We start from the raw sequence: 26,691 nt of genomic DNA, 5'->3' as shown, positions 1-26,691 counted from the left end.
AAAAAAATGTATGTTGTTAACAAGTTCCAGTAACAAAAACGACCTTACGGCCGTACTGAATTATATATACCTGCTCAGGCGCGTATTTATGCCCAAGGTTGTTTAACTTTATTTGATGTAAAAAGTGAAGTTGCAGCTGGACGCAGGTAGACTTTATGAATTTAGGTAACTGAATATTTCACAAATAACTAGTGTTAATTTGACGGAGCACATATTTTAAAATTTTTTTTTCCATCAAAGTTTTAAAAAGGGCCTAAAAATAGGTATTTCGAAAAACAGGTATATCCGCCAACTTTTAACAAAAAAAAAAACAATTTTTTTTGGTTCAATCCTAAATTAAATTATCTTTAATTGCTATACAAGACAACGACAACTGGCCGCCTTATTTACTCACAAAACCATTTTAAATACAACGAAAAAGAAGAAAAATTTCAAATTTTTCCCAATGTTGAAAATTCGTCAACTTTGAGTGGCTCTACCTGGTAAACTGTAATTTTGTAAATTTGTATATTCTTGATCCCTGGAAAATTCTCTATTAGAAACATGTATTAGATTTAGCGAACGCTTTCATGATTTTTTGATATTTGCCATGCTTTAACGTCAGAGGCGCCACTGTGCGTCGCCAAGTACGGACGTGTTAGCTTTGTGCTGTGGGGTGCGCGCTTAGTATACACAACCAATAGTGTTAAAAGTATAAAATTAAACAATTTATAAGAACGCTAATTTCTAATAAACATTGATATATACATAAAGTGTTACTGCTAAATCTATAAATAACTAAATATAAACATGAATTGCGTATTGTGCAAAGGTAAAATCGACCGCTCTGACCAAAACCAAATTGTATGCATTGGGTGCAATTGCATTTTCCACGGCGTGTGTGTAAAATGGCGGCCTCTGAAATTGAGTACATGAAAGCCAAAAGTGTTAAATACCGCTGCGCGGCTAAACTCAATTCATCGAGATACTTTTATACCAGCCCAATTAACGCAACCACAAAACAAGCAAATAGCAGTGCAACAACAGTGCAAGTCGAAGCCAAAGCCTCCAGCCATAACAAGTTCTTCAGCTGAGCTACAACAAAAAACCTCAAGCAGAAATAATAACACCAACAATATTAATAATGCTCAACTGCATAATGCTAGTACTGGTAACGAAAGTGCGGTAAATTCAGAAGAGAGTGATAACATCACTCTAAAGATGTTATACAAAGAGATAATGCAAATAAAGCAAATGAACATAGATTTTTTGGAAACAATAAATAGTTTGAAAGGGGAAAACAAAACACTAAAAGAGAAAATCGCGAAACTTGAATGCAAGGTGAATTGGAGTGAGCAGAAACAGCTGGAAAGGAACATAGAAGTTGTTGGTATACCTAACACAGCCATCGAAAATATAGACGAGTGCTTAGAGAAAATACTCCTAGGAGCGTTGGGAGTTTCTGTGTCGCCTAATCAAATTGAGAGACGGTACTTTAAACAACGCAAAGATTCATCAGCTCAAAAAATTTTATGTGTTCGTTTCTCTTCGTGCGAAGTAAAGCAAAAAGTCATGAGTGCAAAATCTCTGGCAAAGAAGAAACTCACTACTGAGCTTTTTCCAAGCGCCAGTGATAAGAAAAAGATAGATGTTAATAACAGTTTAACGTACTAAAACAGAGCTCTGTATGCTGCTGTTAGTAAAGTCAAAAAAGAGAAGCGATACAAATATATGTGGTTTAGAAATTCTAAATTAATGTTAAAGAGAGCTGATAATGACGATGTTGTTGTTGTGCGATAATTTGATGATTTGTTTGGAATTCCAGACTAGCTTTTTGTTATTATTATTACTTTTTTTTTTTGTGTTTAACCTTAAATATTAAATAATGGTAATTAGTGATCTCAACATCGATAACTCTGTCATTAACAGCCCTTTTAACAATATAAATCAGCTTATTCCCCTGAAAATATTACTATATATAATGCACCAAAACAAACGTAGTCTAAGGTCAAACTTCGATTCACTACTGTGTAATTTAGAAATGTTTCCAGTTTACCCAGATGTCCTATTTGTGTCGGAAATATGGATTTATTCACACAAAATGGCTTTTTATGATATTAATGATTATAACTTTTTTGCAAACAATAATGATGAGTATTCTGCAGGAGGTGTGGGCGTTTTGTGCGCAATACGTTTGATTGTGAAACTTTTAGATATAGCTTTATGAGTGCAGATGTTTTAAAAGTCTTGCTTAAAAACGGTAACAAGTTTATATCCTTAATCTGTGTTTATAGGCGGCACCCAGAATTTTGTCAGCTCTTTCTGGAGGAGTTTGCAGACTTCTTGAATAATGAAACTACAAGAAATGTAATTATATTAGGTGATTTAAATCTAGATTTAATGCCATTGAATTTTACTTCTGAAAATTATCTAGCTTTCACGGATTCTCTTCGTATTTGAATGAATCGACTAGGAATTCTTCTGGGACTTGCCTGGATCATGTTTTCTGTCGACTCAGTAGTTTATGTTCCTGTACTGGTATAAACTTGGATCTTAATATTACAGACCATAATATGACTGGTGTCCAACTAGGCTATCTTCCACATACGAAAACAAAACACAAGTCACATGTTACGAGAATAAATTATTCAATACTTAATGAAAAGTTGCGTCAAGAGGATTGGACTGATGTTTACTCGGAGGCAGACGTTTCAAAAGCGTACTCCTTATTTTTAAAGATACTGCAGACTTACATACAGCTTTCCAGTTACACCTACGTTCCGCGTAAGTTTAAAATCAAACTTAAACCATGGATAAGTTCTGACCTTATCAATAAAATAAAGCTAAAAAACAGACTAGGTGTTAAATGTAGGAAGCATCCAACCAATAGCGAGTTTCGTTCCCGTTACAAAAAGTTTTGTAAGCAAGTAAATAGGGGCAAAACTGCAATGGAATACTTATTTCCAAAATAATGGGAAGTTGTTAATAGCATTATAAATAGGAATAGTAAAGATGGTGAGCGGAATATTTCTTTAAGTGAATGCGGTAATGTCATTGACAACCCCTTTGCTGTTTCTCGTAATTTTAACGATTTCTTCGTATCCGTTGGGCAATCTAATGCTTCTTCATGCAAATGCGTCTGGTCTGGTGGCAGCACAATTAGCTCGAGCAATAGTTTTTTGTTTGAACTTTTCTCAGGCTCTGAGATCCTGAGTATAATAAAAAAACTAAGCAACTCCGGTTCTTGTGGTCACGCCCGTATTTCTAATAAGCTCCTTAAAAATGTAGCCCTTAATATATTCGACGTTTTGAAGAATCTATTTAATGCTAGCGTTTATGCAGGAACCTTCCCCGAAGATTTAAAATGCGCCATTAATATTATAATAAGAAAGACAAAAATAACTACAGGCCAATTTCTCTACTTCCTTCTATTTCTAAGGTTTTTTAGAGGGCTGTTAAAAGCCGTCTTTTACTATTTCCGGAAAGCAAGTCATTTTTTAGTCCTGCACAGTTTGCGTTTACAACTGGCCGCACAACCGAGGATGCTTTATTAGAATACTGTTCCTTCATCTATTGGTTCTACTTAATAAATTATGCCGAGATTCGAGGACTCATACATGAGTGGTTTGTATCTTATCTTACTGGTAGGAAACAACACGTTAGAGTCAGCGGTGTTCTAAGCAATTCTAATCCAATAACTATTGGCGTTCCACAGGGTTCTGTGATGGGTCCAATTTTATTTCTAATATATATTAATTCAATTTTCGATATGCCTTTCGTGGGAAAGGTCACTGAATTTTCAGATGATCTTGCTATAGCCCATGGCTCGTCGAATACTTTGGATCTGGTAGCCAACATAAACCACGATGTACATCTTTTAAGATTCTGGTGTGCCAAACACAAACTCGTGGTCAGCAATAAAACCAAGCTTATGTTTTTTAGTTTGAATGCAAGAAAATCTGCAGATGTAAATATTGTTTTCCATTCCGCGATTTGTGAACGCTTTGCACTTCACGAGCACTTGTGCAAGAAGTTTCTGCCCGGAACGTTTGATCAGCTTGCTACTTGTAGCAGCAATTATTTCATGATTGACACTGTTGAGAACTTCCAATACCTAGGAGTAACTGTGGACCAGAATATGAATTGGGGCTGTCACACATCCCGTCTTAAACAATATTTCCAATCTTCTTTACGCTGTTTTTATCATCTAAGAAGTTATTGTTCTAACTCTACTCTTAAAACGGTATATTATGCTTTATTTAATTCTAAATTAATGTATGGAATCAGCTGCTGGGGAGGCGCTACCCTGAGCAAAATTCAACCTATATTTGTTTTGCAAAAATTTGTTATTAGAAAATTATCTAACGTTAATCGATTGCATCCCTCAAGCGAGCTTTTTAGAAGTCTAGCGATCCTTCCAGTAAGAGATCTTTATTATTTTAAAGTTTTAAAAATTTTGTTCATAAGGTGTGGATACCTACATAGTATGAGATCGGAAACCTATAATCTAAGGACAAACTCACATCCTGCTGTAGTTGTACCTTCCTCGCGAACCACACACTCTAGCAAGTTTTATACGATCTAGAAAACTTTTTAATGCACTACCTGCCGAAATTCGTGCCTTACGAAATTTACAACAATTCATGAAAAACGTGAAGTCCTTTCTTTGGGCCTTTCGCATACCGAAATCGAAGTTTTGCTGCGGACCAATTCATAAACAGTTTTTAATTAACTAATTTTATCTTATATTCATTGCTTTCCTTTGTATTACCTTTATCTTTACAAAAGCTCTATTAAATGCGTTAGTTACATAAATATATATATTTTTACCTATTTTCAATATATAATTAATTTTTAACATTTTGATAAGAATTAATAGCCTTTATATTAAATAATATATTTTTAAATTTTTGAGCTGAAGGCCAATTTAAATAAAAACACAACTTTTTGTATTATAGTTGTATAATTTATTCTTGTCGATATTTCGGCTTTATTCTAAAGCCATCTTCGGGATCATATAAATATGTTCGAACATATTTATATGATCCCGAAGATGGCTTTAGAATAAAGCCGAAATATCGACAAGAATAAATTATACAACTATAATACAAAAAGTTGTGTTTTTATTTAAATTGGCCTTCAGCTCAAAAATTTAAAAATATATTAATTAATTTTTAACTTTAATATTTAACAGTCCACCCCACTGTATATTCAATAGAGATGACATTTGACACCATGTTAAGTATAACATATAAAATGTCTTACCTTTTCTTATATCTAGATGTACTTATCTATAAGTTGTAAGATTTTATGTTTAAACTTTGTGTTGCACAGTTTGTAATATTGCAAAACTTGTACATAAATAGATATAAGTAAAATGCTCAATAAAAATGAATGAATGAATGAAATAATGTTCTCAAACTATGTGCTAGTCATGCTCGGAGGTGAGGGTACCTAGCCTGATGTAGCAATATAGGAGTATTAGTGGGGTTTATCCCCAGCGGGTTAGGGGGTCAGAATATACCCGCGGTAGGTATGCCTGTCGTAAGAGGCAACTAAAATACCAGATTCAAGGGGCTTTGTAGCGCAACTCTTCAGGTTGCCAGCGCAATATATAGCGTCTCCAAACCCAATTGTCAACCTCACCTATCCGCGGCGAATCCTGTTTCACTAACAGACGTGGCTCTGTCGACCCCAAGCTCCTCATGGTACTTGGGGGTAGGGAGGGAGGGGATGGCCTGAAGGTTTAATGTGGCCACATAAATCGTTCCCGTGATGGTCGGACTAGCACCTTAATGGTGCTGTGGTACCGGAGCGTACGGGATCTGTATTCGGCAAAGGACCATCACATCGATAACACTCCCCAAAGCCTTCGGGGAGCAAGCTTATCGCTACAACAACAACAACAACAACAACATATATGATAAAGAACAATGAATTCACATAAAATTACCCAAGTCGAACAATTTTCATTGTCAATTGTCCTCAAGTTGTTAAATAAGCAACCTAACCGAAAAAGTGCCGATTTTTTCAAAAATTATATATTCCAATTGGCTAAAAGAATAAGCGAAATCAAAATCTTTTATTAGGTTCCCGGAGTTTAAACACTCCTTTGAAATGATTCTCACCTCATACTTAAGTTGAAGATATATGTACGTATGAGAAGGTTTTGAAAATCACTTGGCCTTATATTCAAACACCTGTTGTTTACTTGAGACACTTTAAAATAGCGTCTTGAAATGTTAATTTTGATTTTCACACTTCAAAATTCAACACCCAAGTCTCCCGGTTTGATATTTCCTAAAGTTGGCGGCCCTATCCCAACTAGTCCCTTGGAGTGAATCACTTTAATTATAGCTTATCAACCAAGTTTAAATATCGCCTACACGTTATGGCTCCTGTTACATACATATGTGTATACGCAGGCACATATATTTACCAGGTGAGGCTTTGTCCTTCGCAAAAAACTCAAAGTGGTGAAGCAAAAGCTTTCTCAAGACAGTAGAACAAATGACCGGGTGTGCTACTACAATAACGAAGTGGAAAGACGAACTAGTCTAAAAACTGAAGCTACGCGGTTATTCATAATGAACTCGTGAATCAAATGGCCGGAAAACAACAATTTCGACTGAGCATATAACCTTTACATCTTTCACCTTAAAATCGGTTTATCGATTTGGAAAATTTTATCCAGGGTCCTGTAAAATTTAAATTATGTAGATGTGCCGAGGATTATACTATAGGTCAGCGTTGATTTTAATCGTTAAAGCTGTGCCACCAGAGTCATGAGTATTAAAAGACCACTTATAACAACCGTAAGTCGCATTTGTGCGTGACCAGCAAGGAACCACAAATGATTTAAAGAAATCGTGTTGACAACGAGTATAAGAAGTTGGTTAGTACATCTCCTTCGGTGAAACTATTTGCACGAGACATACATACAAATGTATGACCATTTTAAATATTTAAATTTTGCAGCAGTACCAGGCCCTAAGACCGGGGCTAGGTTCGAAGCCTCCCTGGGGTAAGTGAACGAAGGACAGTCCCTCCACAAGGAGCCACTCCTGAAATTTGTTGAAGGATCCGCGAGACCTTGAGGCAAAAACCCCGGATCTTTCCGAAATGGCCAAAACGTCGATTTCCTTAAATACATATAAAAACCCTTTGCTAAATATTATTTTTTTTCAAATAAAAAAATCAAGTTTCTTAAAGTAACGCCGCCCTCGCCGGTATATAATAATGCCTACGCCGCCTCCGCCGATAAAGTAAATCTCTAATATGTACATACATACATATGTAGTATAAGGGAAAATCGAAAACTATTTATTTATAAACCAAATTTTTATTTTCGAGTAAACGTACTTAATTTTTTTTGTTATTTTACTTAACCTTGGTACAAGTCCCACCAAATGTATTTGTTTTTTTAATACTAATAGTTTCGCTGAAGTTCCACCTGACTGACTGGAGTCCCGTACACATGGATGCTTTCTTTGGGACCTCACACACATATACAAATATTTCAAGAGCAGGTTTCTATTTTTATTTGAGCATGTACCACACAATATTGATGTACTAAACAGTGTGTTCAAAAAAGTAGCATTTTTTCTTTAGCTTAGGTTTAAATGTAAAAAAAATTAGTACGATTTGTCCCGAACCAACCGTTGAAGAGCGGGTGGAATATTATCACCTTCGCTGTGTACTTCAAAGCTGCTTCCGTTTAAGATGACGTAGACGACTTCTCTCTAGAATCTGAGCACTCTCTGAACATTGGTTACCAGGTCGCCATTTATGTTCTGACAGAAATTTGACCCGAACTTAAAACCTTCCCTCTTTTGGCGATTTTTTTTTTAATTTAAAATTTTTCCTATACTCTGTGCCGTATATTTCGATCATGTCATGACTCTACAGCCCTCTTTTTTTAATGATAGAAGCAACTTTGTTAGGTTGTAAGATATAATCTTCGACATTCTACAGCCCCGCGCTTGGACCTACGCTTGATACATCATGAGCACCTCTCGCCTTCTTTTAATCTCGCCCAAACTATTGGGACGTCTATGGAGTAAGGTTCAAAGGATACACCATTTTTAGCTAGTTCATCCGCTTTTCATTTACATCTATTCCCATATGCCCTGGGACCCAATATAGATGTATGCTTTTCCCCGTCCCGATTCTTTCCAGGGATCGCTTACACTCTAACGCACTTTTAGATGCTGCCCCATGCGAGATTATTGCCTTAATTGCTGCTTGACTGTCAATACAAAAGTAACCACGGCTGCAGTTTAAGCTATTATCTCGGCTAATACTCTTGTAAAACGCTACAGTGATCTGGCAGCTTATAGAATCTGTTTATTTCAAGATCAGCACAATATACAGCAGACCCCACACCTTCCAATACTTTGGAGCCGTCTGTGGTTAAATGTATCGCCTCGTCCATCATTTAAGCACCCTTGCGCCAACCATCCACCTCTATTGTAGCTTTAAGAGCCCCCTAGAAGCGCAGATAGGGAATCAGGTAGTCTGTTCGTCCTGTAATTGATGACGCTATACTACTATGGCCGTTGGTCTGCTCTCAAGCTGCCCCGAGGCACTGAGCCTCGGTACAGTTGTTAACGCTATGGTCTTTGCTACCAGGTCTGCAGGTGGTATATGAATGCCATACAGTGCAGCCGTCGGGGTCACGTAATGCTAACCATTGATAGCCTGCATACCCCCTCAAATTTTTTAAAGTTTTTATGTGAGGCTTTCCACCAAACAAGAACTCAATAGTAAAGGAAAGGATTTACAATCGCTGTAAAGAGGGCGATAAACCCCACGGTCACCCCGGCATTCTTTGCATGAAAGTGCCGTCGCGGCCTTCTTCACCCTTTCCTTACGTTGAGCTTCCACGACAGCTTACTGTCTAGGATGATTCCTAGATATTTTGTGCAAGGTTTACCCTGTAGGGTCACTAACTTAGGCCTGGTCCAATTTGGGACCGTGTACATCTTAGTATACAAAGCCATATCCGTCTTCTCTGCGTTGGCTGTCAACCCGACATTAGATGCCCAGGTATAATATCCCGAAGCGCCCGATCCATCAAATGATGATTCCCCAATATTTTGTGCAAGGTTTCTCCTGTAGGTTCACGACCAGCGTCCACAGCAAAGGTGATAGCACCCTACGCCGCGGCGTGCCCCTGTCCACTGATTTTGTGGCCTCATACAATCCCCATTGTGAGGTAATCTTCCTTCAATTTAACATGCAGCCGATCCATCTGGTTACAGCTGGATGTGCTTTAAAGTAATTAAGACCATCCAAGATCACCCACTTAGAAACATTATTGAAAGCCCCGGAAATGTCTAAGGAGACTCCTAAAGCATACTCCTTATATTCCAGGGCTTTCTCTATGTTTCTTACCATCGTATGCAGTGCATTGTCTACCGACTTGTACGCTTGTTGTGTTGTGGAGAGCAGGTTTTCATCCACGTTGGTCTTTACGTACACATCTATCAGCCTCTTAAAGGTTTTGAGCAGAAATAATGTTAAGCTAATGGGCCTGTAGTCTTTGTACATATGTACATGTGACCGATCTTCGCCCACCCCTCCTCTTTGGTAGAAAAGATAAACGGACAGTTCTCCAGGAGTGCGGTACATGATTCAGTCTTATGCACCCATCGAATATTATTTTAAGGCATTCCACGACCGCTCTACTTGAAACTTGTAGCATGGCCGGGAATATACCATCTGGGTCCGGTGATTTAAATTTATAGAACGTCTTCACAGCCCTTTCGATCCTGGTATCCGTCACCAAGCCCGGAATACCTACTCCGTGATCGAAGTGCGAGTGCTGTCTGCTGGCTCTTCTGAATCATCTCCCGAAAGAAAATGTGTATCGAAAAGCACCTCATGGGACTCCTCACTATTACGTGACCACCCCCGTTCTCTTTATTTATTAGTCCCTGGATTATGTTTACCTTGATAGGACTTTCCTCAACCTCGCTGTTTCGCTGGAGCACTCTATGTCCGCACAGAAATTTTTCGATGAGATCCTCTTAGCTCTGGAAACTTCACGCTTGTGGATCCCCAATAGATCCCTATACTCGTCCCGGCACGCATCGCTTTCCGTGGTTTTTTCTAGCTTAGAACATTTTTGTACCTGTCTTTTTAGAAGACTCAACTCATTGCTCCACCATGGCGGCTTTGCTTTTCCTCTGAGTCTTCGTAGAGGGCAAGCTCTGTTATACGCAGGAATAAGCGTCCTTGTTGAGAAATCATAGCCCCCCAATTCCTTCACATCGGCCATTTCTTTGGGTTGTCCCAGTTTTGTTTCTACGTGTTTCTGGAATTTCGTCCAGTTCGTTGACCTACGGTTTATTAAGGTTCCTCCCTTCTCTACCCTCTTTAGGGGTTGCTGAAGCTGATATACGCATGGTCGGAAAACTATGGTCTAGCAAGAACCAGCCAATACCTTGATATATCACGCTCAGAGCTCACTGTAATATTAAGAACATTGCTGGATGTTGGACCAATGTATGTAGGACATTTCAGCTATTGGCTATCTGCAAATTGGTTTGCAGAATGTAACAAAATAGAGATTCACCGCTCTTATATTGTGGGTTATTTCACAGAGTTTATCTGGCATCACTGTGGAGAAATAGTGGAGGCACAAACTTTTTCGATCATAGTGTATAACGCATAGAAATCGAATGTGGAGGCACACACTTTCTAGTCCTAATTTTATGCGGAACAATTTCATAAATGTAGATAGTTTTGCATTTAGCAGTCCATATAAAGTTTATGCATATGTATGTTTATGCGCGTAAAAAGAACACAGGGGGTAAAGTATATCAACCGTTCCACTTAAAAAGCTTCATCGCTTCGATTTGAATGAAATTTGGTGAAATTGCTCTGCTATATAGTAGTGTTAATTTCACTTAAGTTCGCTCCTAAATTTTGGATGGTTACGGAGATATAAGCCTGAGTTCTCAATTTTTTTTTTGTGGAAGCCTTTTTTCTATAAATCATGTCGTGTAATTGGCTTTCTCAGAAGAAATGAATAAAACGGTTTGTAAAGTATTTCTTCCATTCTTTTCGAATATAAATATAAAAAAATTTTTTAGAAAAATTTTAGTAAAAATTTTATTAAAATTTTTTATTTTTTTTAATTTTTTTCAAAAAGGGGCATTTTTCATATTTTTAATTTTTATTTTTACATAAAAGCTTGATATTTTTCCTTTAAAATGATACCTATTTTATTTTGGCACGCGAAAATTTCTTTAATACATTTTTATTTTAAACATATGAGTTCCAGCTAAAATTCACCCATAAATTTTATAATTTTTTTTAAATTTTTTTTTTCAAGTTTGAACATTTTATGTATTTTTATTTCTATTTTTAAATAAAAGCTTGATTTTTCCTTTAAAATAATACCTATCTTGTTATGCTGCCCGAAAATTTCTTTGATACATTTTTTTTTAACATAGAGGTACAGATAAATGTATCAATTTTTTTATGCGCGCTTTAACTAGTTTTTTTTTTGCATTTTCAAAGGAGAGATTTCTCATTATTTCATTGTATAAAATAGGAATAAAATGTAATAAAAATAAAGTTTTGTACAAATAAACAAATATAACTCACATGTTCACTAAGTATTAAGCAAAATATAATACCACAATGAAAAAAGTGTAAGAACATAAAAAGCAGGCATACCTAATTTTTTACTTCCGTAAAATGAGTGTTGACCTTTACCGAAAGAAATTCAATGGTTTAAAACTCATGCGTATTAAGACTTTCCATTGTTTAGGCATTAATAGTTTATAAGTTTCTGCATTTTTATCGAATTTTTCTATAATAAGGGACCTTTAACGTTTCTTGTGCATTCATGCTTAGGCCTGAGCAGTTTGTAACTACCTGCATTGTTTTTTGTGTGGGCTTTCCAGTGATTAACGAGCCTTGGAAAATAAACTGCGAATTATTGCTTAGGCCTGAATTGCCTGCATTACGCGTGCCTTTAATAATAGATTGTTCAATAATGATCGTGCGTGAGTAGTTTGCAACTACCTGCATTGTTTTTTATGTATATATGATAAAAATCCTTTAAATACTCCTTTATCTTTGAGAAAACTCACAGTAGATTTGAAGAAATCTTAGTGTACATACAAAATTAATATAATGGCATTAGGTATGTGAATTTTTATCTGTACCTCTATGTTAAAAAAAAATGTATCAAAGAAATTTTCGGGCAGCATAAGATAGGTATCATTTTAAAGAAAAAATATCACGCCTTTATTTAAAAGAGGTATCAGTTTAAAGGAAAAATATCAAGCTTTTATTTAAAAATAAAAATTAAAAATATGAAAAATGCCCCTTTTTGAAAAAAAAAAAAAAATTTTTTACTACAATTTTTCAAAAAATTTTTTTTATATTTATATTCGAAAAGAATGGAAGAAATACTTTAGAAACCGTTTTATTCATTTCATCTTAGAAAGCCAATTACACGACTTATGATTTACAGAAAAAAGGCTTCCACAAAAAAAATTGAGAATTCAGAGGCTTATATCTCCGTAACCATCCAAAATTTAGGAGCGAACTTAAGTGAAATTAACACTACTATATAGCACAGCAATTCATTCAAATCGAAGCGCTGAAGCTTTTTAAGTGGAACGGTTGATATACTTTACCCCACAGATAATGTTAATTTAATATAAATGTTGACTTTTAACATCGTAAGATTTTCTTTGGGAAAGAAAACTCTTAAAGCTATATTGTGTGTTGTTTGCTCTAAACATAATCAGTTTTATTATAAGAAAAACTTTTTTACACAAATAAAAATGTACTATAGTAATGCTAAAGTACAATACAATACATAAATTCAATATTTGTTTTTTAAATTATTTTACTTAAGAATTTTTTTCATCATACTGTAGTATTTCTACATCTCATTTGGTCGCTTTATTATTTTATTTTATTTTTTTTTCGTTTTCTTATTAATTTTCAACTTTTTTCTCTTACACATATATGCTACACGTATATATCTCAATTTTATATATAATATTTGGTTTTAATATATATTTTTATTTGTATGTATGATTTCTTTTTTATAGTAATGCATTTGGTTATGAATAGGATAAATAACGTCGAAATGAAAATGTGAGTCATTTGTTTGTTTGCAATCCAGCTTACCCATTATACACATGTACAAATTTAAGTACATAAATATGTAAAGATATATCCTTTTCGCTCTTGTATTGAATTAGGGGGGCACTGAATATGCGGCTGAACTGCTGTTGCGAACGTCTACATTAATATTTTTTTTTGGCGCTGGGTTTTTTAATTGTATAGATATCACGAGCTTTCCTGTGAGAATTGTGTCTCCAGGGTGGGCCTTCGGTTTGGATATTTGGCTTGGTTTCTTATCGGTGGTCCGGGACTTCCTCCATAACCTGTTGCAAACAATTGTGGGCATGAGTCTTTTATCAGTTCTTGAGTTTCGCGCAACTGCCGCTGAACTTGGGGAGCGAGACGTTGAACGCTGATTGCCGGCGGGAACTTATACTCCGCCGGTGCCTGAAAATGAATGAATATGAACATTTGTATGTGTATAATAATTATGAAAATATAAAAAATGTTATATACCGATTTCACATAGGGAGCTAATGAAGTAGTTAGTCAAGCTGTCTACATTAAAGCGCTCGTTACTCTCAATCTATCATACAAAGTGAAAAGTTACTTATTCCCACTTGCAGAACGGCAAGTTATCTTTTTAACTCTTTTTTAACTTTTTAACTTTTTTTTTAACTTTTTAAATTTGAAAAATTTGTCAAAAATGTATAACTTAACCCCTCATGTCAGGTTAACTCTGAGTTAAAAACATAACTTTTCGTTTTGCAAGTGGGCCTTATTAAGTTGTTGCTATATTTTTGTTTAAGTTCGGATGTAACCGAACATTACATACTCAGCTGAGAGCTTAACTGCATTGGTTTCGTAAGGTTTCGTACATGGTTTTTAATTCCATACCACATACGTTTGGGAAATATCGACCAAACTGTACACCAAGGGTGACGTTTTTTGGAACGATTTTCCTTCATCCTTTGTAAAATAAGGGAAAATCACCATGTAGGAAAATGAACCTAGGGTAACCCTGGAATGTGTTTGTATGACATGGGTATCAAATGAAGCGTATTAAAGAGTATTTTAAAAGGGAGTGGTCCTTAGTTATATAGGTAGACGTCATTTCGAGATATCGCCATAAAGGTGGACCAGGGGTGACTCTAGAATGTGTTTGTACGATATGGGTATCAAATTAAAAGTATTAAAGAGGGTTTTTAAAAGGGAGTGGCTACTGGTACTTGTATCTGTAGCGTTTTCGAGATATCGACCAAGATGTGGACCAGTGTGACCCAGAACAGCATCTGTCGGGTACCGCTAATTTATTTATACTATATGTAATACCACGAACAGAATTCCTGCCATGACTCCAACGGCTTTTGATTTCGCCCTGCAGAACTTTGTCATTTTCTTCTACTTAATATGGTAGGTGTCACACCCATTTAAAAAAAAATGTTTTTTCTAAAGTTATATTTTGCATCAAAAAACCAATCCAATCACCATTTTTCGTCCCTTTTCCGCATTTGGTATAGAATTATGGCATTTTTTTCATTTTCCGTAATTTTCGATACCGAAAAAGTGGGCGTGGTCATAGTCGGATTTCGCCCATTTTTAATACCAAGATAAAGTGAGTTCAGATAAGTACGTGGACTAAGTTTAGTAAAGATATATCGATTTTTGCTCAAGTTATCGTGTTAACGACCGAGCGGAAGGACAGACGGCCGACTGTGTAAAAAAACTGGGCGTGGCTATAACCGATTTCGCCCATTTTCACAGAAAATAGTTATCGTCATAGAAGCTATGCCCTTACCAAATTTCACAAGTATTGGTAAATGTTTGTTCGACTTATGTCATTAAAAGTATTCTAGACAAACTAAATGAAAAAGGGCAGAGCCACGCCCATTTTGAAAATTTCTTTTATTTTTGTATTTTGTTGCACCATATCATTACTGAAGTTGTATGTTGCCATAATTTACTTATATACTGTAAAGATATTCCATTTTTGTTAAAATTTTACTTTAAAAATATTTTATTAATTTAATATACTCTGTGAGCTCTGCGCAGCTGAGTATAAAAACGAAACGTTTCCTTAAGGCAGATGAAGTTTCTCTGTGTGAAAGGCGATTTTTTATTATCTCATTAAAAGCTGAAATGATTCTATAAATCTTCTGTGTGAAATTGGTATACAAATATATTACAAAAATTCAAATCTAAATTATAAACATCCTTCCAGCCAATTGCCAATGAAGGGCACAAATGTATACATACTTTAATTTAGAAAAATGTATGTTAATCCATGGCCGCATATTCTGTGACCTAATTGGCTTACTGTTGACGACCTTTCAAATTATCTATCAATATACATATATAAATGTCATTGTTTTTACTCAATGAATATAAACAGCATGGGTCCGATCACTAGACCACTACGGTTTTGAAACCCAAAACATGGACCCGGGTATTTTTCAGATGTATTTGTACAAAATGGATATCAACTAAAAGCTGCTGATGAGAGCTTTAATAAAAAGGCGATATCTCAACCCGTTTGCGAGATATAGGCCAAAATGTGGTTCAGGGGCGTTTGTGAAAAATAGTAATCCAACAAACTAAAATGTTCCGTTGTTGCAGCGACGAATAAAGGAATTTCCGAAGTATCAACTCGTCGCTTATTTGTATTTGACAAAGAAAACAAATTAAAGTTTTTGATAGATAGTGGAGCAGAAATTTCAGTGCTTCCAGTTTCAAAATTCTCTTGCACAAAAAAATCAACAGATATTATCTTAATGGCAGCTAATGGTTCAATGATTTTTACATACGGAAAAAAACTTGTAAATGTTAATTTGGGTTTTAGGCGAGAATTTCCTTTTGCGTTTTTGATCGCTGATATAGCGAAACCGATTATATGCGCAGATTTTTTGCAAATATGGACTTCTTATTGACATATAAAACAAATTTATGTTTGTTTGTTTAAAGGTGTGTTGAATTTATACTAGCTATTTGGAAGAATTCATGAGCTTAACACCGGCTTATAATAATTGAATATTCAATTATTATGTTTGTTTAAGAGAAACTGAAAAGAAAGAAACATTCACTGGCATATTGCGATGGCACCATTTCGAAAATCGCTACGTAATCATCATCAGGAATTTCGTAATGTTATAAAAGGTTTCACCGAGATTCGAACCGCGAATCACACGGTGAAACTGCAGTTGCTTTAACCACTAGGCTATCCTGCTTGTATTTGTTTCCTTGCTTAATTCAGTTTAATTGGGACATTCTGACTCTATTAATTTGCCTGTTATGTAGATTTGTTTTTGTAAAGTTTCTTTTTTGAACTTTGAATGTGGGCAAGGATGCTTAACTATCGAATCTGAACACATACAATCTCTGAAAAACAAATTTTTGGAGGAAATCCTGATATCCAAGAAATAAATTTGGTGTATTTTAAAAAAGTGAAAAATTCGAGAAAAAATAGGAGGAAGAAGCTTCACGCGACAGAATGAAACAAGCATGTGTAACTATCGAAACGGAACTAAGCGATTGGGAAACAACGTTGTTCACACTGTGAACTGTTTAAGATAGCTGTAGGTTATCCCGGTTTATGGGCGTATAAACGAAGATAAGAAGTAAAATTAAAGCTAAATAGCCATGTCTGCACTTATGAAAAAGGGGATTTTGAGGGCGTATGTTTGCTCCACTAGACCTAAAATTTGAGTTATGTCAAGAAAAGAAAATATTTTCAATGTTATATAGTGTTATTCATTGAGAAAAAATTGCCGTGTCCGTAATGTCGCATTCGTAACCACAACTTTGCTTATATCCAACGTTTAAAAAGATATTTCAGATTTCGTAAATCTACGAGGGTTCTTTCAGCTGCAGTCTCTCATTTAAGGAAGGTAAAATTTTCCCAAAGCTCCGCTAAGTTTTGCACACTTTCACAAGCACTAAAAATTGCTTCTATTTTTTGTCGCGTCCGACCCGTATATAAGTACTTGAATGTTTAAGGTCCCCAAAAATTTGATGGAAGGAAGCATTCTGGCAGTGCTTTCCAAACATAATATGCGTTCACTCGGCTGCTCATGTTCTCCTTTATACAGGTTTAAACGCGTGCGAATGTCACGTCCTTAACCCAGGACTTGCCCATATGTACATACATACATACTTATGTACAAACATTATTAAATACATTTTTTTTGTCGACAAAGTAGTGTTCGTGATTTTATTCTGAAGCCTAAACCGAAACGAAACCAAAAAAAATTTTGAAAACCGTAACCAGAGCCGTAAACCGAAATAGTTTAAAAAACTGAAACCATCATTTTAATCCGTTTCATACCTTTTATGTCTTATTGCACGTATAAAATCAGGCTTGCAAAGGACTTGTAATAAGACACCATTTGACTTTAAATTCCTTTATTTATCTTTATAACCACTTATTTCAAAACTTTATTTAATTTTAGATTGGCAATCTATAACCGAAAATTCATTTTCAAGTTCAAGTTACGGGACAAATAACGTTGAAAAATAATGTTTGAAGGTTTTCCAATTTTGGTTACTCCTTGGCAGTGGTTCGGTCAGCCCAAAAAGTGCATTCAATTTTAAATTAGCTTCACTTGTATGTATGCATGTTTGTAGCTCTCCAGGCTCGACGCACAAAGGAGAGTTAGACCCATCTAGCGGCCATTATTGAATAACTCGATACAAAACCAGTTGTGCTTAATAGCGGAGACACGGCGTGTTTTTTAGTTTTTTAAACCTATATTCAACTAAAAATTTAGTGGTAGTGAAAACCTATTTTTAGTATATTTTTTCCACTTACATTTCTTGAAGTCTATTAAAAATAGTTGGAATAAGCTGGTAAAAGTAATGTTCCACCACATCTAATAAATTAAGGGTACTGGAAACTTATTTTCGTTGAAATATTTTCCTTATTGATATTAGAGAAAAATTACAAAGTTTACAAAGGCAATATACAACCACGGGATCTATATAGGTAACTGCACACTCGGACCAAAATAGCGGCCTCAAGTGGGGACCCAATTAAATAAATGATGAGCAACAACAATAATAAAATAAAAAACCAAACACAGGAGAAAGAAATGGCGTTCAATCCATTCGTAGGAAGGAAGCTACCTCGCTCTCCAGAAGGGCGTGGCCCATCGGCTGGGGGCCTTAACAATTCGTCGCAAGTGGTAACGAAACCCAAAGGAGCGGAAGCAGAAAGCAAGCAAGGAGCGTTGTCGCCGGGTGCTACATCGAAGCTTTGCAAAAAGAGCTGCGACAGCAAGGCTCAAACAGGCACCCAACATTAAGTGAGCTAATTAAGCAGGCGTCAGCTGCGTTAAATCAGCAAAACCCCCCTGGGGAAAAAAGATGACCAAGCTAGGCAAGGCGATTGAGGACTTGATGTAGTTCTTCATAGGGCGCTTGGCCTCCGTAATAAAAGTACTGTACATCGAGACGGCCCTAGAGGTAAAGAATTTAGAACATAAATTGCGTGCAAGCGAAAGTGCCAAGTCCATTACCCCCAGGAAAGCGACCGAGGAACAATTCGTACGCGACCAAGGAGAACAACGTGGTAAAACCCACTACTACACCAAAAGACGTCTTGCCAGGGCACGTGGGTGGTCACAAACGACGGCAAGAAATGCAAGAGAAGACGGAGCGGAAAGAGGACAGTGCAGCCCAAACGACGGGAGAGTGGCAGTTAGCTAAAAAGAAGAGCAAGAAAAAGTACTTAAGGCTAGGGCTGATGCAATCATCATTTCCAAGGCGGGAAATGCGACGTACGCCGACATATTGCGTAAAGTGAGAAGATGCGACGGAATTAAAATCGCTGGGTGATGACGTCAAAACGATCAGAAGAACGGCGAAAGGAGAGCTGTTACTAGAGCTGAAAAAATCGCATGATGGGAAAATAAGCACGTACCAAGCAGAAATTGAAGCGGTACTAAAGGACTCGGCTAAAGTTATAACAAAGTCTCAAATGGTCACAGTATAGTGCAGGGATCTCGATGATATTACTACGTCCGAGGAGATGTGCAACGCCCTCCACGAGCAATGCAACATAAAACTTCCAGATGTGACTGCCATAAAAGGTATACGCACAGGGTACAGTGGCATGAATTCGGCACTTATAAGATATACAGCGGATGATGCCACGGCTGTTCTTAATACGCAAAGAATCCGGGTAGGATGGGTTTCTTGCCGAATTAGAGAGCTCAAGCAAGAGAAACGCTGTTATAGGTGCTGGGGCTACGGGCATATAGCTCAGAAATGTAAAGAGACTGTAGCTAGGTCTAGCATATGCAGGAAATGCGGTCAGGAAGGTCATACGGCTGCAAGTTGCGAAAACGCACCGAAATGCGCGCTATGTGGGAGACAACATTCAGCAGGCAGTTTTAAATGCCAACAACGAGAGGGCAGCAAAATGACGATCTCATGAGGGTATTGCAGCTCAATTAAAACCATTGCGAGGCAGCCCGAGAGCTATTATCCCAAACAGTCTATGAAGGAGGATATGACATAGTGGTACTTTCTGAACAATACAAAAATCGCCAGGAGCAGGGTTGGCACTCAGATTCGGCAGGGAAAACTTCAATTTGGGCACCAGGGAAATTTCTCCTACAGGAAAATATGACGCCAACGGTAGCAGCATTCACGTGGGCAAAAATCAACGGCATATACGTCTTCAGTTACTATGCCCCTCCGAGCATGACCATCGCCGAGTTCGAAGACATGATATACGGGATCACCATTGAAGCACGAGGTAAAAACCCGCTTTTAGTGTGTGGAGACTTCAATGCATGGTCATCTGTGTGGAGAAGTAGACGAACCAACGAAAGAGGGAGAGTTCTTCTCGAAAGCCTTACTTCTTTGAGGCTAGAACTCCTAAATGAACCACGGATATATACCTTCGATACAGGTACCAGACGATCCATTATAGATCTCACCTTCGCTAGCAGCGAAATAGCAAGACGAGCAAAATGGTCCATAAGCAAACACACACAGCGACCATAAAGCTATTAGCGTAGAGCTGCTCGAAACTCCGCGAACGGTAGGAAATGGAAACAGCACCTTTTCGACCCACAAATATTTGATATTATCTGGAAGGACCCCATAGTACGAGGATCGCATGCGGAAGACCAGTCGGTTCAGTGATTTGAGTCGCTATGTATGGCATGTGATGCTGCCATGCCCAGAAGTCGCGGAAAAGCCCAGCGCACTCCGGTATATTGGTGGAATGACGAAATTGCGGAAGAGCGTAGAAAATGTCACAAAGCACGAAGAATAGCGCAGAGGGCACGCTCATCACCACGATATGCGGAGTTACACAGAGCAAGATGCTTTAGGAAACTGCTGGATAATGTCGACCTAGATCCTTGGGGATCAGCCTACAGAACTGTGATGGCCAAAGTTAAAGGCCCGATATCACATCAACCTACGTGACCGATACTGATGATTACTATTGTTGAAACACTTTTCCGGCGCAAGATCGCTGGACTTATCCAAGCGAGGATCTAGAAAGTCCACAAATTACAGGGCAAGAGGTGCCGGACGCTGCAAAAAGAGTTGCTGATAACAAATCCCCAGGACCCGATGGAGTACCAAACATAGCCCTTAAAGCCGCGATCACAACTAGGGCTACATTATTTACTGATCTTTTTAATGTCTGTATGCAAGAAGGCGTGTTCCCGCGCCCGTGGAAACGACAAAGACTTGTCCTATTGCTGAAACGTGGTAAACAGCCGGAGCAACCATTCTCATATAGGCCACTTTGTATGCTGGATTCCTTAGGAAAGATTTTCGAGGGTATAATTAGTGAGGGCCTACAGCTGACTCTAGAAAGACCAGGGGGCTTATCGAATAATCAATATGGATTTCGCAAATCAAGATTCACCGTAGATCCGTAGATGCAATACAAACAGTCGTCAATATAGCTAGAGGAGCTATCTCTGGAGGCCAAAATAAAAGGAAGTTCTGTGCGCTGATGACGTTGGACATCAAGAATGCTTTTAACACTGCGAACTGGATGCAGATAATGGCAGCGCTGCAAAGCTTCGGCACATCAGCTTACTTACGCAGAATAATAGGTAGCTATCTTAAAGACAGAGTACTTATTTTTGACACGGATCAAGGAGCAAAAGAGTACAAAATCACTGGACGCGTCCCACAGGAATCTGTTCTCGGTCCAACGCTTTGGAATGTAATGTATGACGGGGGGCTAAAGATTGATCTACCAGAAAACAAGCAAATTGTGGGATACGCTGATGATATTGCAGTGGTAGTAGTGGCCAAGGAACTGGACCTGCTTCAGGCATTATGTAGTGACGCCGTAGCAAGAATAAAGGAATGGCTGACCAATACGGGACTGGAGTTGGCTAGCCAAACGACGGAAGTGGTATTAGTAAGCTCCAAACGGTCGGCGAACGAGTTAGTCTTAACTGTCGGGGATCATCAAATCACTTCAAAGGATTCTCTAAAGTACTTAGGAGTGTACATTGACACTAAGTTAACTTTCAAATAGCACTTCAGAGCGGTGGGGAGAATGTTATGGGCCTTCTATGTCTTGGAGTCAAAAGCTTTTAATTTTTATTTTCATATATTTTACAAGCTTGAAACGGTTTTGGCACTTTTAGTATTTTCCATAAGAAAACATTTTCATATCTTTTTATCTTTATGTTCTAGCAACGCTTCTAGCTTCCACTCTGTCGTCAGCCTAATAGAATTATGGCGTGATGCCATAACCCTATTGGCCATATTAAATTAGCCTAAATTATTTGCTGGGCACATAAATATTCCCCGCGGTCTAATGGGCAGTGATGTTTTTTAGTTTTTTTAAACTATATTTATTAAGTACATATTTTTGTATATATGCTTAACCGTAAATATCTTCTATGTCAGCCATCAAATTGGACCAATATTTCGTTTCATAGAGACCGACATAAGTGGCTTTCGATTGCCATTGTAAAGAATTATTCTACTTGGTTGACAATTTTTAGAGAAATCCCAAATGTATCTCCGCAGAATGTAAAATTTAAAGTTTGCTAAATTTCAGTAGCCAGTCTCAAATCGTTGGGGCAACAACAATCTACTATCTATTATGCAAAGAAAGTTATGTACTGTGTGCTATAGAACTACCTGTATTGTGTGCATTTGTATTTGGTCACCGTAGTAAGGTTGACTTTGGCTTTGTGGAGTCTGTTGGTCATTTTGAGCTGCCGTCATTGTCATTGTAGCCATTGCCATCGAAGTAGACGTTGTCTGATGTTGCTGATATTGCTGTTGCCTTTGCTGCTGCATCTGTTGGTGCGGAACTGGCTGACTAAAATATGCTAATTGTATCGGCAGAGGGGGTTGCGGCGAACATTCGATATTGGTACTACCATTGGTATAAGAATTAGACGCGGATGCTACAACAACTGCCGCCGATGGTACAAGTCCACTAGGTCCAGTCATATATGCATTGGGTACCGGTGTTGATACGGTGTGAATCTGAGGTGCAAGTGGACTGGAATTAATAAGCAACCGACTGTCCATTAATCTTTTAGGACTAACATTTTGTTTGCTATTGCCGATATATTGTGGAGAGTTATTGACCAGCATGTGTTGCGTATAGGGGGCTTGTTGACCTTGATTGGACGCCTGCATTAATGCAAGACCGTTGGACGTATTAGCGGTGATTGCGGAAGCTTCTGGTGTCATACTTATAGGCATTTGCGGTACAACGGCTACTTGATGTAACATTTTTGTGTTCATGTGCGAAATACCAATCTGTTGGGATCCTTGAGGATGCTTATGTGCACCGCCGGTCGATAATGCTGCCGCCGACAACTGTGGCGCCGTTGGTGACGTTCCAGGCGTAATATAGTCTGTGTTCAGCACTGGCTGCTGCAACGACATGGCCATGGGCATTGGTACAGACACACATACTGTTGGTTGCAGCACGGTTCTAGGCGTTCCCATTGTTTTGGTGGGTGCTTGACGAATAGGTGTTGTTTGCAGTGACCGGCTCGCGGAGGAACATATGGACGCAGTTAAACTGGCAGATTCCCAGTGCTGTACCAAAGCATTCAGTCTTGCCTCCTCAAGCGCGATCTCCGTTTCGCTGGACGAATCGTAGTCTGGTCCCTATTTAAAATTGGTTGCAATGAGTATCGACTTTTCTATGTAAATGCATCAGTCTACTTACCTCTTCAATCTTTTTATCGAGCATACGAAAGAAGTTCAGTTGGCTTGTGGAAATTTCTCTGCATGAAAGAATCATGTATTTGTATGTTGTATATACAATTAAGTAAACGAAAAATGAGATTACACCCTCAAAATATTACGGAGATATGGTATAAAAGAGCCAGAAAAAGAATTGTCGCGATTTACCTCGGGCTCCCTTCTAACTTTTTCTAGAAATTAGCGGGACGGGACCTAAAGTGTTTTGCCGGTTCCGAACGGAATCTGCAAAGCAGATACATTTTTACACTCTGAGTGTTTACCAAACAACCTTCCCTAATTGAAAACAACTTTTTTATAAATTTTTGATGAATATGATTTTGACGACCTTTTTATAGATGAATCTACAATTTCTTTTTTGCCGGCTCAAGGTCAATAAAACAAATTCTGTTTTTTATATTATTCCGAATATATTTCAATCTCCGTCGGAGATCGTCTTCAGGGGCTACAACAATAATTACAAAAGTTTTCTATTATATAAGACAGAACCTAAACAATTAAAAACATTTAAAAACACTTTTGCATACATACATTAATAATTTCCATCCGATATACAGTCTCCGTTTAGTTCGCCGTGCAGCTTAGGACTAATTTTACGTGTGTGAGGTAAAGGGCCCATTACTGATACTTAGCATAGACTTGACTTGTCGTAAACTTGGCAACTTAGCCACGACTATACTCCACTTAGCGCATACAATCTGGCATCATAATCAATAAATGTCAATTTGTATGACAAAATGTCGAAATGAAATGGAAACAAACAAATGGCATCTCAAAATGTAAACGTCACTTAGAACTCATGATGGAATTATAGAAGGTGGCGCATTGCGCATGTAAACATTATTTTAAAGGCAATTTTTACGCCATTTTCCTTTAGCTCTTGTTTTTTCTCTCATTCTTTCATTCGCTGAAGAAGTCAAGTGTGACGTAGATGCGCAGAACGAAGCAATTTTGAACTCGTGAATGCACAATCTTATGTGTGTGAATTGTGCTTAGAACTTACATAGAAAGTCAAAATTCAACAGACTTCTAAGTCAAGTGTTGCTAAGTTTTGAGTAATCAGTAACGTGCAATGTTCATTTAACAGAACTGTAAGTGACAGTTCTCAAGCCAAGCCAAGTCTATGCTAAGTATCAGTAATGGGCCCTTAAGTATCAGTAATGGGCCCTTAAGTGTCTGTAAATATGTGAACAGTTTTCTATGTCTGTTTTGTAGTTTAGTCTCTTGTTTGTCGGTGGTTTGCTATGTGACGCATTTCCAAAGTAAATCTTTTGGAGTAATTGTTCTCTCTCTCCAGTATGCTCACCGATTCAAAGTCAGGTTGGTGGCCGATCTCTGCACAGTAGGCAATGTATGTATGCAAAAATGTTTTTAATTATTTAGGTTCTGTCTTATATAAAACTTTTGTAATTATTGTTGTAGCCCCTGAAGACGATCTCCGATGGAGATTGAAATATATTCGGAATAATATAAAAAACAGAATTTTTTTTATTGACCTTGAGCCGGCAAAAAGGAAATTGTAAATTTTTGATGACGTTTTACCCGGGATTTGAGCCTAGGACCCTCAGTGTGGTAGGCCGAGCACGCTATCACCACCCCACGGTGGCCGAATTTCCAACGAATCCAAATTAACATCACATTTTACTTAATAATCTGGGAAAAATTTAAACAGCGTGACACCAGTAGTGGAATTTACTAACTTATAACGATTCGATTTGTCGAGATTTTAATTAACGATTTCGTCGCTTGCCTTATCGATTGTACTATTCACTAACTTATGTAGTTTTAACGACTCGAAATAAATGACATTTAAATTTCGTTTTAATAGTAAAAAGATGGCAGCACAGCTTAAAGAAACTTAAAAAAGGCGAAAAGCACAAAAGGAATGCCAAAAATAAATAAATTCCGTACACTAACTGCTTTTAAAAGTCGTAATTGTGCAAGTTTTTACCTATTTTAACAAAAGGTAAGTAAATGCGGTATAAATTTCTTTTTTTTCTCTGTTGATATCGCAATTATTCTTGTACCCCTTAATTGACCATCGAGTTGAGTAATAATATCATGAGCCAAGTCTGGGGTTATTCGGTACAGCTTTCGAAACTCCGTTGCATTCAAGTGTAATGGGTTATCTACTTTTCTAAGAAGGTGTCTGTCCACTGGCAAGGTACTTAGTAATTCTTCATCTTGTGATAAAACGAACGCCAAGTATTCAAATGCCATTTGATTTATAAATAAAGCAGCTTTCCGTGAAAGTATTTAATTAAAGCTCCGATTTTCTTTTTTTCGTGACTTTTAATGCAGCCAATTTACTTGCCGTTTATTTAACAACACAGCTGATCGTCGATAAACAAATATCGATACAAAATAGTTACTGAATAGAGAAATCGTTATACTTATCGATTCGCAAATAAAGCGATGGCAAATGTGGTTAAAAAAGTTAGTGAATTCCATTACAGGACGGACACGGCGACAACTACTTCGATTATACCTTGCTAATCTCTTAAAATGATTAATGGATTCATTTAACAATTTGTTTGAGATAACTTTACTTCTACAGGTACATTGTGAATTCATACACGTTTCGGATATTTGGAAAAAAAAAGTTCACCTGTTAAATAGCTGTTCGATTACTGAAGTCATTTGCACAATAGTGTTTTCAAACATTTTGGAAACGATTAGTATTCTTAGTTATTATGCTTAACCGAATGGATGCTCCTATTTTCCCAATTAAATAGATTTTAAAAATCAATATTGATATGTAGTTTGATTTTCTAAAAACACATTTAAAAGAAAGTTGGTTTGAAACACAAATGGGCAATTCAATTTATTTACCGCGAGCAAACAGGCAAACCTTCTTCCATTCTCTGGCAATTGTAAAGGTATACAAGTAAAATATGGTCACACATTTTGGAAATTTCTTGATTGTTCTGCACCTTCAGTCATCATTCGAACAGCTGAACTGTCAAAAAAATACACCAAATATTCAGTATAGAAAAATGTTCTTTATTTACTAAACTACTATGGTAGTAGTACTTCACAATTAAGTTACTCACGTACTGCACTCACAACGTTTTAAAATCAACTGAATGACCATCGCTTGGACTGCGATACTTTTATACTCTCAGTTCGTCTCGTTCACATATTCCTCCCTTTTTTTTGCGAACAGCCGTCTCGAATAGTTTCCTATTTATCTCCAGTTTCTGTATGTCATATCCACTGTCGCCTTCTAGGTATATGCGTGTATATGCCTAAGTAATAGCTTCTGCAGTTTAGCTGCTGTTTATATGTAATAACACTGATTTACAGCCAAAATGCACCAGAGACGCCATTATGAAATTCCTATGTAAAATCACCCCCTATCACCCCCTAATTCTGAAAATCAAGGTTATTTTTAATTATATG

The 26,691-nt window shown here is 37.2% G+C and overlaps 1 protein-coding gene across 6 annotated transcripts in view; it reads right to left on the bottom strand.

The window, feature by feature from the left end:
• Window positions 1-12,703: 12,703 nt before the first annotated feature.
• tow (target of wingless) overlaps window positions 12,704-26,691 on the bottom strand; it is a 79,263-nt gene continuing 65,275 nt past the window's right edge. For 4 of the 6 annotated variants that reach the window (XM_067757205.1, XM_067757204.1, XM_067757201.1 and 1 more), the window contains 3 exons: window positions 23,255-23,312; window positions 22,204-23,193; window positions 12,708-13,524 (listed from right to left, as the gene is read on the bottom strand). In XM_067757205.1, coding sequence (XP_067613306.1) covers window positions 13,303-13,524; window positions 22,204-23,193; window positions 23,255-23,312 — 1,270 coding nt within the window. In that variant the 3' untranslated portion in view covers window positions 12,708-13,302. Of the gene's footprint in view, window positions 13,525-22,203; window positions 23,194-23,254; window positions 23,313-23,820; window positions 23,876-26,691 lie in introns of those variants that run through there. The other 2 variants (XM_067757207.1, XM_067757203.1) reach the window with 2 other exon arrangements.

The sequence above is a fragment of the Eurosta solidaginis genome, chromosome 5 (assembly GCF_040869045.1).
Source record: "Eurosta solidaginis isolate ZX-2024a chromosome 5, ASM4086904v1, whole genome shotgun sequence".
NCBI classification, from domain to species: Eukaryota; Metazoa; Arthropoda; class Insecta; order Diptera; family Tephritidae; genus Eurosta; species Eurosta solidaginis.
This window is presented reverse-complemented; position numbering and strand designations above follow the sequence as displayed.